Source organism: Dermacentor albipictus, chromosome 1 (assembly GCF_038994185.2).
Source record: "Dermacentor albipictus isolate Rhodes 1998 colony chromosome 1, USDA_Dalb.pri_finalv2, whole genome shotgun sequence".
Classification (NCBI taxonomy): Eukaryota; Metazoa; Arthropoda; class Arachnida; order Ixodida; family Ixodidae; genus Dermacentor; species Dermacentor albipictus.
Window position 1 is genome coordinate 47,488,833 of NC_091821.1, and position 15,843 is coordinate 47,504,675.

Genomic DNA, 15,843 nt, shown 5'->3' on the forward strand with positions numbered 1-15,843 from the left:
TATATTCCTTGGTTTCGCTTTTCACTTAAAGAGTGTTTAGAATAGCCGACTCGTGAAGGGTCTCTTTCTACTGAGCAAGAAAACTGAGTGCACAGCGGATTGTTATACTGCCCCCCACCCCACCCCTTAATTCTCTGAATACCAAAATCCCCTTCTACTTGGCCCTTCTTCAACCTCCCCCCCTCTTCCAGAGTAGCATATAGGGGCCGGTAAACATCCCTGCTTTGGAATGAAGAGTTCTCTCTATCTCTTTCTCGAAGCAAGTAAGTTTGCTCTCACCAGAAGTGCAGTAGCGACCGGAGGCACGTAGCAAAACGGATAGCAGCCTCTGATTGGGTGAAGATGGTCATGACGTCTACACTGGTGTCTCCAAAACGAGGATGCACCTGATTTTAACGTGATGCGCGATGCCGTGCGCAAGCCAGTACTAGTTTGGTACTAGACAGCACATACAGTAAGTCTAGCCACAGCGAGGCATACTTAGTGACACACGTCTGGCAGCTCCGCATTAGGTCAAGAACGGCCACTTTCTCATGAAATAAATATCTTGTCTGTGCATATTACATAATTTCAAGACACTCAAGTATCAATTTTACAACTCTGTAACTCATCATTAAAATACGGCGTTGTAACTCTGTAAACCGCACCTAATAATGTACGAAGAGTAGACAAAATTGATGATTGCAAACCACGCAGATATATACAAATAAGTTGTGAGCTGAAGTTTTGGAAAGCTGTCGTGAATATCGGAGCAATGTTACGTAGGGGGTCAATTATTATATCAAATGTGTACGCTCCAAATGCTCCAACAGATTCAGTTGACAAAACTTCAATGTCCGTTTTTGGTGCAGAGGTACCTTTTCGTAAACTTCATTTCACAATTTCTTTTTAATTAGCAACTATCGAGAATTCCTGTGAAATATTTCAAGCCATGAATCAAAATTCTGCTTCTGATTCAAACTTCTGATTCCCTCGTATTTGGCTTTTTCTCTCAAATGACAACAAATATAATTCGAATCAGTCCAGGAGTCGCTTCATAAAATCATTTCTGCGTTTTACGTGTATTTGAATTAATTAAATTATGGGCTTTTAAGGGCCAAAACCACGATCTGATTGTGAGGCATGTCGTAGTGGGGGACTCCGGAAATTTATACTACCTGAGGTTGTTTAACGTGCACCTAAATCTAAGCACACGGGTGTTTTCGCATTTCGCGCCCATCGAAATGCGGCTGCCGTGGCTGGGATTCGATCCCGCGGCCTTGTGCTTAGCCGCCCAACACTATAGCCACTAAGCAACCACCGTGAGTACATGCATTTGAGTAGGGAAAGTGGAGTTAAGGGTAGTAATCGGAGCCAAAAAAAAATTCATACAAGGAATAACAACCCAATTTTATGGTGCCCATTTTCTTCAGTGCAATGCAGAGCTGCAATGGTCCAATGGTAAGAGTGTCGAACCATGACGCGGTACCGCAGAAAACGCCGTACGACATTTTATATCAGAATTTTCTATATGCATTGAGGATGTAGTCGTTCACTGGAAGCATGCTAAAAACAGTGATAGATGAGCGCGAAAGCAATTATACGCCGGCATTGGTCTAAGGCATACAACAAGCGTGGTCGTAAGTGTGAGAAAGTGTTATTTTGTTCATCAAGCCCACGTCCCTGCGATTCATGTTTTCCGAAGTGTTAAATTTTAACGCGATAGCGTTCAAGGCCCCGTGTCGCAGAAAATCCGGCGTCCAGCCTCGGATGTCGTTGCGGCTAAAGGAATTTCTAACCATGCAGACCCAGGCCCTCCATGTGGAGCAGGGAAGTTGTCGAACTAATTGAACTTCTTAAGCTAAAATGCGTAGAAAAATGGTAAAGTACAATTTACACACAACCTACGGACATGTTATCGTCGGATTGTAATTTGAATATACGAGAAAACATAATTGTGTTACGCGAAAACTGAGAACACACGCAAACCCCCTTTTCAGCGTTTTTACCCTTTTATAGCGGCCATGGCCTTCCAGATTTGCTCGCGAAGTCTCAAAGGCCAAAGCCATAAAACGACTCTCCTGTTCATTGCAACACCTCCAGATGGCGCTCGCCTCCGCTGCATCGCGGGCCACGCAACAGGCCGCGTTTCTACCAAAAGGCTCGCCTTCGTGCATAGCGTTCGCCGCCAGCGCTTCCTGGTAAACATTACGGTTACATAAGCTGTAGTTGCCAAGAAACATGAGAAACAGTCAGGGAGCTTTGAATGCTTTCGCTTTCCACTGTTAAAGGCGAAGCTAGGCCAAGCTTATGTGCCCTCCAAATTTTTCTTCAGTAATAGATACGTGTTTCATGGTTTCCTGTCGAACAACTTTGGTCATTAAGAAGTCAAGGACGTTTTTTACCCAGCCAAGGTCTCTAAAGTGAAACGACGCTTTTTACACGTAATGCGCAGTTAAGCGGGCTGTCGTAGCCGCGCATGCGCTTTTGATTTCCAAATACACGTCGTCTCTCGAAGATATAAGCGAGCTGGAGCAAAGGATTTTATTAGTTCACATGCATGCTCAGACTTTCGCGCGCGTACAACAGCAATCATGTGCGCCACCAAGTGTTGAGTGACGCGAGCGCCGCTCCTTAGCATGTACATGTCTTTTTTTAATTCGTGATACGTATGGAAAAAAGCAGAAAGACATAATAATATACGAACTGCAATCGTAAGCAACAAGTACGCGGTACAATATAACAGTCGACGCATGTACTGCAGTAATCTCATATACAGTGAAAGCTCGTTAATTCGAACTTTAATAATTCGAATTTATGGATAATTCGAACTGTACGATTTGGTCCGACCAAGCTCCACAGAAGTCTATGTATAAAAAAGTCCGTTAATTCGAACGCGAGAAGGTTCCCTCACGGATAATTCGAACTACGCTCGCCTGACACACGGCCAGAGAAGCGCGCCTACTGCCTACACACAAGTCTGTATTGCCTCCAAAACGGAGAGAATGGCGAGAGAAGGCAAAATCGGAAAAAAATCATACCGACGCGGGGTCAGCCAGAAGGCAGCGGCGGCTGCCGCCTCTCCATTCTACGTAACCTCCGAGACTTCTTGCCCGTTGCGAATCTCGGAGGCTTTGCGAATCTTGTACAGCTGCTAATGTTGTGTGGAGATGGCACGGCAAGCTCCAAAACACAGCGAATCAAGTACGTCGCAGCTGCGCTTGCAATCAAGAACCAACGAATGAGGGCCTTTGCCCCCTTCACATGTTCAGCGTCTTTGTCTCGGCAGTCTTCATCGGTTGTGCACCTCTGTTTTCAGCTTAGGAGGTATCGGCCGTCGCGATTCATTGTGATTGTGTTAAGCCTCGGCTAACGTTCGTTTCGGTGGACATCGGTGGTGTGGCACAGTCGGACCCAGAGCTTCGACTTGAAGATGGCGTGTGGCCGCGGCACACGCCATCACTTTCTGACGCGCCAAATTTCTGACATGCCCTACTGCTTCCAAATCGCAGTGTACTGTTGCCCTCCTTCACTTTCGTTAGTTCGAACTTTCGTTAATTCGAACTGAAGCGTCTTCCCCTTGCGGTTCGAATTAACGAGCTTTTACTGTACTACATCCGAAGTACCAAGGGTTCCGCGCTAGTTCGCGCCACTGACTGGCTTTCGAGACTTTCTTTCGCAATTTAAAACATAATTCCAAGCAAATCGCCAAAAGCATGATTGATTCTATCAGCATAAATCAGCATAAAAACTAGCCCTCAAACAAACACCGTGGATGACACGTGATATTATCCACATGACCCGCAAGATAAAAAGGTTAAATAAAACACGATTAGAACCTGATCGAGTTAAAGAAATGAAAGAAAACCTTGCGTGTGCAGTACGCACCTCGAAGGAACAGTGTTTCAATATAGTACTACCAAACTTTATTGTTGAACAGCCCGAAAAGTTCTGGAATTACTTGAGCGAAAAAAAGAAGCCAGGAGCACAAATCTGCATCGATGGTTCAATCATTACCGATCGCAGGGAAATTGCGAGTCACTTCAATTATTATTTCCACAGTGTATTTTCTAATTCTGGCATTAGTTCATCTAAAGACAAGACGTTTCACCCATCCGAAGCTAATCTTATTTCATACCCTGGCTTAGTTTCGATGCTAGTTAACTTAAAAACTAAATATTCTTGTGGTCCTGACGACCTTCCAAACATTCTTTTTAAACGTTATGCTGAAACTATTGCAAGGTTCCTTCTTATTTCATGCTGTGCTGCTTGCTGGAAAATTACCGGATGACTGGAGGGTAGCCAGAGTTGTACCCGCATTCAAGAAGGGCGACTATTCATTGTTAGAAAATTACCGGCCAATATCATTGACATCCTCATGTTGCAAACTAATTGAACATATTATTGCCAATCAGATTAACGAATTTCTAGATAAACATTCAATATTGTCTCATTTTCAACACGGATTTAGAAAAGGCTATTCAACAGTTACACAGCTTGTCACCGTAATTCATTCACTCGCCTCATGCCTCGATAAGAATGGTCAAATTGATGCTGTATTTCTTGATTTTAGCAAAGCCTTTGATACAGTTCCACATGACAAATTAATACTAAAGCTTAAACATCTTAAGCTCCCTGAAATATAATCGCATGTATAACAAACAACCTAACAAATCGCCGCCAGTTCGTGAAAATGAATAAGCAACAGTCTGGCTGTCTTCCGGTCACCTCGGGAGAATTCCTCATGGAAGTGTCCTAGGGCCACTGCTCTTTTTACTCTATATAAATATTACTACTTCAATCCACCCCAGCGTGCAAATTGGGTTGTTTGCGGATGACTTTGTGCTTTTTAGAGAAATGCTTCTCTAGCTGGCATTATTGATTGGTGCAAAACGTGGGGAATGCGGGTTAACGCTGAAAAGACGGTCTTTCTTCCCTTCACTCGTCAGAAAGCCCCACTAACCTTTAGTGACACGTTAGGTTCGTTGCCTTTGCAGGAAGAAACAAAATATAAGTATTTGGGCGTCACAATTACTAACAACTTATCATGGAATTTACACATTGATAATATCTGTTCTGCAGCCTTGCGTAAATTATATCTTTTGCAACATAAACTTAGAAATTCCCCACCTAACGTAAAACTGCTTGCTTATTACTCATTAATTAGACCGAAACTTGAATATGCATGTGTTGTTTGGGACCCGTTTACTAAACAAAATATTAAATGTCTCGAAAGGGTACAGAAAAAAGCCGTACGATTCATATATTCAAAATTCTCTAGCTATGATTCCCCCTCACAAATAATGCGTGATAATGGCATCGAAGTCCTTGAGCAGCGAAGGCAACACTTAAGACTTCGATTTCTTTCCATGCTTATTAATGGAGATTTATCAATCAACCCTGCATCGTATCTGTCCAGTATAACGTCTAGGCTTACTCGACACCATGATCCGAATTCACTAACACCTTATTTTGCACGGACGTATCTATTCAAGTATTCTTTTTTCCCCGAACTATAACAGACTGGAATAACTCGCTGTTGCCTGTTTCAATTGATTGACTCATTGTACTACTGTTGTGACCTACCACCCTACTTGATTGAACAATGCATTGTAATATTCTTGTGTTCAACCACCCTGCTTGGACATGTTCTAGGTCTGCAGTGTGAAATAAATAAATAAATAAATAAATAAATAAATAAATAAATAAATAAAGGTCACTTCCATTTGCGTGAACGTCTCACAACATGTTATTTCCAGTTGTCAGTTCCTTTAAACCAGATATATATATATATTTTTATTATCGGTGATTTCTTAATGTTCTCAGCTATGGTGAGTAGAGCACATGTAGAAACGAGGATATAAACCTAGGACGCCCATGCATGTATGGACGCTTACAAGAATTACAAAAATACACCGGCGGCTCATCCTGTTTTGTACCTCTTTCGGTCCGCGTACGCGGTTAGCAATGGTGCATGTGTTGGCCAGCCATGAACCACCAATGATGCCATGAAGAAGTTCGGTAAGCTTACCTTGCTAAATTTCTTGGAAGCATGCCGTGGCAATATAATCCACCATGCACCGCACATCAACGCAACGACGGATACCGCAACTCCAATCTTCCATGTTTGCGGCCACAGCCAGACCACACCTCCGTTTCTGTTCATATCGTATCGTCTTCAAGCGCGCTGTCGAGCAGAAGGTGACCTGCAGATCATACACCACTGCAGGCATGAGTATAATAGCGAGCAACTAAATACACTCTCAAATGAGATTATGACCTTTCGAGCCGAATTATCGGCTCCGAGATCAAGCGGTGTGCGGGCGCGCCATCCTGTCTCTGAGGCTGTGGCTGCGCTTTTTGTTGGTCTTAGAGTCATGGTTCACAATAGCGGCCCTGTAAGACACAAAATATGGGATACTGGTACTACTGAGGTCAAGCGGAGAAACCGCTGATTTCATACACAAAATCTCACAGCTAACTAATTAATAGGGAAAAATGCAGTTTACGATACCCGCGCTTGTAATAACGTGAGCTAACGGGGTCACCATGGGCAGCTACCTTGCCATGGCGCCTGGGCTCACCATACCAGATGAAGCGGTCACAATAAAGAAATCACTTTGCCAAAGGCTTCATTTCTAGTAAGCAAATACATCCAAAATGAATGTTTCCCTTAGCTAGACTAGAGGCTACGACTCAACAGCCTCATTGAGCGACTGTATAGTTCCGATGTGCACCTCAGGACGAAGCGACACCACCAGTGTTTCTTTCTTTTTCTCCTTTCATTGTTTCGCCTCCTAAGTCCCGTTCTCTTGCTTAGAGTAGCAAACTAAAGGTGCGTTTTGTTTTCCTCTCTGCCTTCCTTCAGTAATCTTTTTCCCTAAGTAAAAGGAAATATAGCTAACCCCATCTTGTTAGGATCTAGTTTACCTAGTTTCCTGCGGAGGTGTTTGTTCCAGAATGTATATAGAATTGCACGATTTGAATTATTCTGGTCATGACTGGGACGAAACCGCAGTGGAGAAAAAGAAACATCATCATAATCAGCTCATGTTATATCCACTAGAAGATGAAGGCCACTTACTGCGATCTCCAATTACCCCTGTTCTGCGCCAGCTGATTCCAACAAGCACCTGTGAATTACCCGCTTTCATCACTCCCCTCATTCTTCTGCCGTCCTCGACACCGCTTCCCTTCTCGTTGCGCCCATTATGTAACCCTAATGGTCCACCGTTTATCTAACCTACCCATTACCTCACCTGCCCAGCTCCAATTTTTTTCTCTTAATTTCAATTGTAATATCGGCTATCACCGTTTGCTCTCTGCCCACCACCACCCTCTTTCTGTCTCTTAACGTTACGCCTAACATTCTTCGTTCCATCGCTCTTTGCACAATCCTTAACTTGTACTCGAGCTTCTTTGTGAGTCCCCAAGTTTCTTCCCCACATGTTACAATGTTAGAATGCACCGATTGTACACCTTTCTTTTCAATGGTAATGGTAAGGCTTCATGTCAGGATCTGACAATGTCTGCCTTATGCGCTCCAACCCATTTTTATTCTCCTCTAAATTTTCTGCTAGTGATCAGGGTCTTCTGTGCGTAATCGACCTTGCTAAACGTATTCCTTCACAGACTCAAGAAGCTGACTGGCGATCATGAACTCTTGTTCCCTTGGCCAGCTATTGAGCATTGTCTTTGTCTTCTGGACACCAATCTTCAATCCCACTCTTACACTATCTTTGTTAACGTCCTCAATAATTTCTTGCAACTCGTCCCAAGTGTTGCTGAACAGGACAATTTCATCTGCAAACGGAAGGTTGCTCAGATATTCGCCATTGATCCTTACTCCTAAGCATTCCCGGTTTAATTGCCTGAGTACTTCTTCGAAGCATGCAGTGAACAGCATTGGAGAGATTATGTTTCTTTGCCTGACCCCTTTCTCTATAGGTATCTTTCTACTTTTTTTGTGGAGAATTAGGGCAGCTGTGGAATCTCCGTACATATTTTTCAAGATATTTACTTAAGCCTCTAGTAGTCCTTAATTATGTATTGCCTCTATGACTGCTGGTATCTCTACTGAATCAAATGCTTTTTCGTAAGTTATGAAAGCCATATAGAGAGGCTGATTGCACTCTGCAAATTTCTCAATTACCTGATTGATTACCTGGATGTGATCCATTGCACAGTATCTCTTCCTGAAGCCCGCATGTTCTCTTGGTTGACAGAAGCCAAGTGTTGTCCTTATTCTATTATAAATTATCTTGCTGAATATTGTATACGATACTGGAAGTGAGCTAATGGGCCTAGAATTTTTCAATTCTTTAGCGTCTCCCTTCGTGTGGATTAGTATTATGTTGGCATTGTTCCAGTTCTCTGCTACCTTTGAAGTCGATACACACTTCGCATAAAGGGCCGCCAGTGTTTTAAGCATTATGTGTCCGCTATCCTTGATTAAAACAACTGTTATTCCATCTTCTCCGGCCACTTTTCCACATTTTACTTCTTGCAAGGCTCTTCTAACTTCATCGCTAGTTATAGAAGAAGCTTCTGTAACCTGTTCATTACTACTTCGAATTGAGGTATTGTGGCTGCTCTGGGCACTGTATAAAATTCTTCCGCTGCTTTTACTATAACTTCAAGATTGGTGATGATATTACCCTGATTAACTTTCAGTGCATACATCTGGTTTGTCTTATGCAAAATTTTCTTTTCAGTGATTTTATGCTGCGTCCATTTTTTACTGATATACCTCAGTCTTTCTCACGTTATACTCTTGAATATCCCTTATTTTCTCCTTGTTGATCAGTTTTGACAGTTTCGCGAGTTCTATCGGCTCTCTTGTGTCGGACAGGTTCATTCTTTGTCGTTTCTTTATTAACTAAACATGAGAATATGAATAAAATAAACCATAACGCCAACAAAACAACCAAGCAAGATAGCAGGACTAATTTAAACATTCATGATGCTCTAAATGTTCTCACACAGGTCAACAACAAAAATGCACCGACGATTACGATACTCCGTAATACGAAATTTGAACGCAGCTCTAAGCATGTTTTTCTTTTTCGATATATTGGCTGGCACATACAATCTGTCTCTTGCAGTACGTTGCAATCGGAGCGAAGTGTGACGCGACTGTCTCCCTAATCGGGAGATCACGACGGGAGCGCACGGGTGTCACGTGTGTGTGATTCACAGCTGCAGCTGCAGACTGGGCCACTATCTTGTAGCGATGCCTTATGCCTTATTCTATGCTATTCTTGTCATCCACCACACACCGGCCGCCTGATCCCGTTGATAATGGGGGCAGACCATCGCTCTTACCACTGGCTTAGCGCAAAAAGCCTGAAAAAGCATAGAATCGGAAAAGCCATCGCTATAAAATACCGGCCCTGGCTTCCGCTCATGCAGCGCGTCGTTTCCATATATGGTATCCTGCGACGCGCTCGCCGCATGCCATTGGTGAAAAGACGACAGTGCTCTCCTCTGGCGCCATCTCGTAGTGGTCGTCGCAAGTGTTGTGCGGCACTCTGCTTTTGTTCTCACGCTGCGCACCGTGTTAGAAAATTAAAGTATGGGGTTTTACGAGCCGAAACCACGATCTGATTAGGAGGCACGCCGTAGTGGGGGACTCCAAAAATTTGGACCACCTGGGGTTCTTTAACGTGCACCCAAGTCGAAGTACAGGTGTGTTTCCGCCTCCATCGAAACGCGGCTGCTATGGCCGGGATTAAATCCAGCGACCTCCTCGTGATTAGCAGCCCAGCACCATAGCCATTGAGAAACCACGGCCGGGTCGCTGCGTGTTCGCTTTCATCTTTCGCTGTGCTACATCGAGGGACAACGCCGATGTTCGCCGCAGGAACGGGCGCCTAAGAGTTGCGCCCTAATGTAAGCTGCGTGACTGGCCACAATTTCTTGTCAAGCATCTTGCTGCTGCAAGACTTCGGTCGCCTGAGGATAAGCCGCTTCTTGCTCTTGGGGATTATCCGCAGCTCGACCATGCATGGTGTCGCAGGAGGAGCGGCTGAAGTTATTCTTGCCTTCAGCCCCCTATTTGCTGGACCAGCGAACACCACAGGCTGGAAGGTAGGACGGAGGCCGGATCGTTTCGAACAAGCTCCCAAACAGTTATTTCTGGTCCCGCTTACTCTTGAAGCTCGGGCTCGAAGCCCGACAGCATCGATTCTCCGCCCGGCACATCAGTAGTCTTGATGATGATGCTGACGTTCTGCTTTGATGGCGTGTACACACTAAGCGGGATAGGCCAAGAATCAGACGGCAGGAATTAGCTTCAGAGAGTTCCTATTACAAGAGGAGAAATTGAAATTAAAATGAAAAACAAAAGGAAATATCGGAAAGACCAGAATAGTATGCGAGTGAGAAGTCAGACTAACTGAATAAAAAATGTGAGAGAGTTAATAGGAGAGTATAAAAGAGAGTATAAAGACAACCGCCAGTCTTCTTAAAGCCTTGTTTTTCTTCCTTCTTCTTATCTCTCAAGAATCCATGTGATTGACTGTTGGTATAAGTGCCATGACCTGCGAGCTCGCACCGTATATAGCCGCTCTTTCAAATGCGCAAGCATTTTTATGTTAAAACCATCCATCCGTCACGTAAAGCGAAGCGCTATGAAGAAATTAATGTTGACGAGGTTTGCAGCATTCAAAACAAATAGCTAAAATCTAGTGGTTGTTGGTAGTGAATTTTTTATTTAGGCCGTCAATTTTTTAATAAAGCTTGTTGAACATCCGACATCTAGAGAAAACGAGACTAACAAATTTACAACTCCGTAACTCAGAAACGAAAACAGATAGCACAATTCTGCAAATTACATTGATAGTACATCTAAAGCGGACAAAATTATTACCAAATTGGTGCCACCGCTGTCAAATTGACCCCTAATGGGTTAGTTGGACTTTTGCAAAGCCATTCTAAACAATGTAAAATATCCACGTAAGATATAAATTGATATAGCAAACCCACTTGAATGATCCACTTGAATGATCTAACGAATACATTAGACAGTACTGCGATATCTGTTTTTAGTGCTGAGCTACGAATTTAAACGTGGTGCTTTCATTCTTTTAAATCTTACCAATTTTTAGAAGTTCTTTTTTGAAACAATCGGGCCCTAAATCAATATACCGCTTGCAACACTCATTGTTTTTTACCTTTATTTCTCGAATGCAACAAATTTCATTAAAATAGGCCCAGTGGTTTGCTCGGAAAAGCGTTTCTGCGTTTTACTTCTATTTGAATAGGCGGTATCGGAGTTCGGCACGAGCTATAGGTTCAGCTGGGGGCTCCTATCTAAATACATGCGAAATCGGCAATAATGTTTCGTACCAACCCCTGCATCAAATCTTATTAGTTGTGTTGAATTTAAAAGAAAACGTTAAAATGTACCGAATTTAGAAAGCGATATTTTATTTAAACGGCCTGCTTGCTTTACGTAAATTGTTTTTCAAATCCCAAAATTTTAAGACAGAACTTGACATGTGGAATTCTACCTCAGAAACTAAAAACGATATCGCAATTCTGTAAACTGCACTAAATAATACAGCTAAAGTGGACAGCAATAATATATCATATGCCACCCTGAAGTATACCACTAACTTGTGAACGTTGTAAATGCCAAACCCTTCCAAACGTTGTAACAAATTCACACGAGTTGTAAATTTGCGCATAGAATTTCTCCATTTATGATGTTCCACCGGATGCAGTTTATAGAAAAGCGTATTTGTTTCGCATGGGTAAGTGGCAGATTTGCAAACTTCATGCTTCTTTTCTTCAAGTTTACGGATTTCCTAAAATTGTTGTGAAAAATTCCATTGTCTAAATCAAAATTATATTTGCTGCAGTGACTGCACTTTCACTTTCTCTCTTAAATGCAACAAATTTCATTCAAATCGGTTCGGATGTTTTCTCATAAAAACATTCCTGCGTTTCACATCTATTCGAGTAGCCGGCATCGGAGATGGGCCCGAGCTAAAGCTTCTTGTCAAACAGTGGGTAACGGCGGTTCTATAGGAAATCCATGAAACAGAAGCCTGACGTATCCGCAAGCCCGTGGCCACGTGGTGCGGAAATAAAAAAAAACGCTCAACAAAAAACATTTATCGGAAGCGTCCCAGGAGCCGTTATCCAATCCAGACATCTATCTGGAATGAAGACCACCTGTCTGGCCAGGTGTCCAGCAAGAGCGTCGATTCATTGCTAGTAGAGCAAGTAGTTGACCATCTTTGAGATAACGCTGATACATAAGCGCACTCGTTTCCAGGTGCCGAGGGGAAGAGACATTCCCAGGGTGAGTGAGTGAGTGAGTGAGTGAGTGAGTGAGTGAGTGAGTGAGTGAGTGAGTGAGTGAGTGAGTGAGTGAGTGAGTGAGTGAGTGAGTGAGTGAGTGAGTGAGTGAGTGAGTGAGTGAGTGAGTGAGTGTGCGTGCGTGCGTGCGTGTGTGTGTGTGTGTGTGTGCGTGTGTGTGTGTGTGCGTGTGTGTGTGTGTGTGCGCGCTTCTATTTATTGTGTTTATTTAATTGTGCAGCATGGCATACGTCATGGCGCGATTTTCGAATTCTTTAAGGTCGATACGCCTCGTGGTGGCGAAAAAGGAAATTGAACGAAATGTCTCTAATTCCTCGGCACGTGGTCTGTCGAGCGATTCACAGACCTCGTCTGATAATGTTGCCATTAATGGCATAAAGTCGGTTCTTAAACGTTCACTATCACATGTTTTTTCCCTCATCAAACTTTCATAACAAGACTCAAATGCGTGCTCTACTGTTTCAACATCATTAAAGACTTTCCCGTGATACCTTATTTATTTTATTTCTTTATAAACCGCATGTTTCTTCTCGTCACTTATTGCTCGTTTTGCTCCAGAAACTCTCGGCCCATCTATAAACTATCGGCCCGTGCCGTTAACACCACACCCCCGTACTTTTGTTCATTCAAAACATCAAGCTCAGAGTTCTGTCATTTCTTTGGAAAATAATCCCCGCGAAGAGCTTTCTGCGCAAAGCATGGATTTTAACCTAAGATGCAATTCCTCTTCACGCTCTTTTTCTTTATGCTGGGCTGCGCATGCTCTTTCGATTGCGGTGTATTTAAGGTCTCTTTTAAAGAGTTACCATTGTGCAATGAATACGTAGTTGTGCACCACGCGTCTATCGTGTTTCGCAACCATAGTAACGCGGAGGCGCAGGTGGCGTCGCTTCGCCACCGTAGCACACATGCCGAGCGGCAGCACAGCGTGCTAGAAGGGGCGAGTGTGTTCAGGGCCGGCACGGGCCAAGCATTGCTGTGAGGCCCATGGTGTGCATGAGTCCGGCACGTGGATGGCAGCCCATGCGACAGCAGGGCCGCCGCCAACATCCGTCATTTCTGATGCTGTCAGTTGTGCTGGTAGGGCGCCGCTAGCGTGTGCGTTCAATTTTGTATAGTATGTAATTTTTTTGTAGTTTATGTAGTTCAAACGACGTATTCGTTTAAAATGAAACCTTGCTTTTTCCTGAGGTATTCCCGTTTAAGTTATACACAGCGGTTGTCGCCGAAATGTAAAGATATCAATGCAATATAAAACATACAATTATTTGTATTTACTCAACTTTGAAATAACTCACGTAAGTGAAACTTATAATTAATAATTAATGAAATAAGTAAGATAAAAAGTTAATTGTTGAGTTAATTGCGTACGGCATAATAATTAAATAAGTAATTAATGCTAAGCGTTCTCTTGGCTTGTATTGCTCATATTACCTAAAAAATTCAGCGATTTGGTAAATCATTGTGTTATTAATTTTGTTACCTCGAATAGAGTGTTGACGGTGGGAGTTTTAGAAATTAAGGGGTCAATCTCTTTGCAGAATGCCCATGCATTGTTTGAGCCATATCTGCATACGAAGGAGTAGGATTTCATTGATAAATTTTTTCATATGTGGCACATTATTGTAAGAATTGCGTGCACATTTCTACCATTGATTCTCTGCAGCCCAACTACGTAGAAGCAACAATTGTGACTTCTACGGCTAACTGTTGTATAACACTTAATTTCATACTACCAAATTTTATGTAACGAGTTGGCTCGCTCCCCTTTTTTGTTTTGCTTAGCTTATCATACAGCCCCTCACGCAATACTCCACCTCGGAGCATGTGAAGACCTCTAATAAATAAAAAATTAAGTTACAAACATCCACAAGCGCAACCGGTGCCACGAGCCGTCGTTGCAGAGCGTCTCAGGGGAAACACAGCGGCTTTCATACAGCCCACGTTGAGTGGCGCCACCTGGTGACGTCTATAATAGGCATCTCAGGCAAGGTCCCTCCTCGAACGCACTGCCCCCTTCTAGTAGTACACTGTAGCGGCAGCATAGATTATGGCAGAAACAACTTGAGGAGGCACCTGGGACGAGCGGGGAACAACAGCATCAAGAGTTAACGGATGATAATGGTGACCAAGAGCTACAGCAACAGCAGCAGAATTGAAGAAACAAGCTCATGCTGTCCGACAGCGACGCTACGGGCCGCATGACACCATTGTCTAATTGAGTGATTTATTTATTGATTTATTTCTTGCTTAACAGCGACATAAATCAAAGCAAAAGCAAAAGGCTAGACAGCCTGACGGAGGCTTTTGCTCCGAGATACAGTTCGGCAAGCATACATAATACAAGTAAACATCAATAATATACAATACTTAAAATCAGGTAATTATGTAACAATTTAAATTGTCTTTATAGATATAAAAAACGATAAAAAATATCAACACAACACAGAGCGAAGAAGAGAAGCAAGTCGGCATAGATACATCATCACAAGCGGCGACAAAAAAAAAAATGGGAGGCGACCCTAATCATTGACTTAGGTGTCTCTAAGTGGCGCTTGCACCTTGACGTTGGTGTTCTGTAGGTTAAATTTAGGCGAACGCAACATACAAAGCCAACTCGGAAGCAACTGCTTGCTATTAATTAGCCTATTAAGTATCGTGCCACCTTCTTGTGTGTGACCTAGCGAAGTCCTTACTTCCGCTTTCTACTTCAGGGTTTCCAGGAATTTCGACAAAGTCGTGCTCACGTGGCAAGTGTCTAAAGCCTTCGATTCTGTGCTTTGGCGTGCGGTAATTGGCAATTTCTAATTCAATATAATTACTTCAGAGACTTCAATAACCCAATTTGTTACTAAACTTCTGCTCTGATATCATATATATAATGAAACCCACGAATTCTATACTGTACTATTTTTTTCTGTTGTTGCGTATTTATTTGGAATTTCGTCCCATCGTCGCAGTGATTTTTAATTAATTCTAATTATTCTAGACACTTCAGTAACTAAACTTGCAACTAAACTTATGCTTTGATGTCATATCTATAAAGAAAGCCATGAATTTCGTACAGTACAAGTTTTTCTATTTTTTACTGATTTATTTTGAGTTTCCTCCCAGGTCGTCTTAGGAGGGGAACCGGAAGTGATGCGCAAGAAACAACTGTGTCACTCGATGCTCGTGTCACTAAAAAGAAACAAATGTGCGCTCAAAAGTAAAATAAAACACACTGTGAACAATGAGCAAGTCGAAAAGTCGAGACAAATGGAGGTTGTAATCAACGCTAAAACTGCACTTAAACATGATCAATACAATTTGCTAGAAGAATTTGTTTAAACCTATTTTTGGAATTTTTTTTATTTAGGTCTGAAATAGTGTCAAGCTTATTGAGCAGACTAAGTTTTGGTGTTGCATGTGCTGCTGTTCATAGGTAGTTATAATTTGGGGGGTTGTACTTTGTGTACGGAGGCAGTATTGAAAACATTGAGAACTGTACATGGGGTATAGCTTGTTGTTTTGGGTATAGAAAAACTGCTTGAGATA

General features: G+C 42.7%; 1 protein-coding gene across 7 annotated transcripts in view; it reads right to left on the reverse strand.

The window, feature by feature from the left end:
- LOC135905831 (cholesterol 7-desaturase nvd-like) overlaps nt 1-15,843 on the reverse strand; it is a 61,801-nt gene that overhangs the window by 26,576 nt on the left and 19,382 nt on the right. For 2 of the 7 annotated variants that reach the window (XM_070520711.1, XM_070520699.1), the window contains 3 exons: nt 14,172-14,382; nt 6,260-6,375; nt 6,011-6,185 (listed from right to left, as the gene is read on the reverse strand). The exons of 1 other annotated variant lie outside the window; for it this stretch is intronic. In XM_070520711.1, coding sequence (XP_070376812.1) covers nt 6,011-6,145 — 135 coding nt within the window. In that variant the 5' untranslated portion in view covers nt 6,146-6,185; nt 6,260-6,375; nt 14,172-14,382. The remainder of the gene's footprint in view (nt 1-6,010; nt 6,186-6,259; nt 6,376-14,171; nt 14,383-15,843) is intronic. 4 more of the 7 variants (XM_065436890.1, XM_065436871.1, XM_065436880.1 and 1 more) reach the window with 3 other exon arrangements.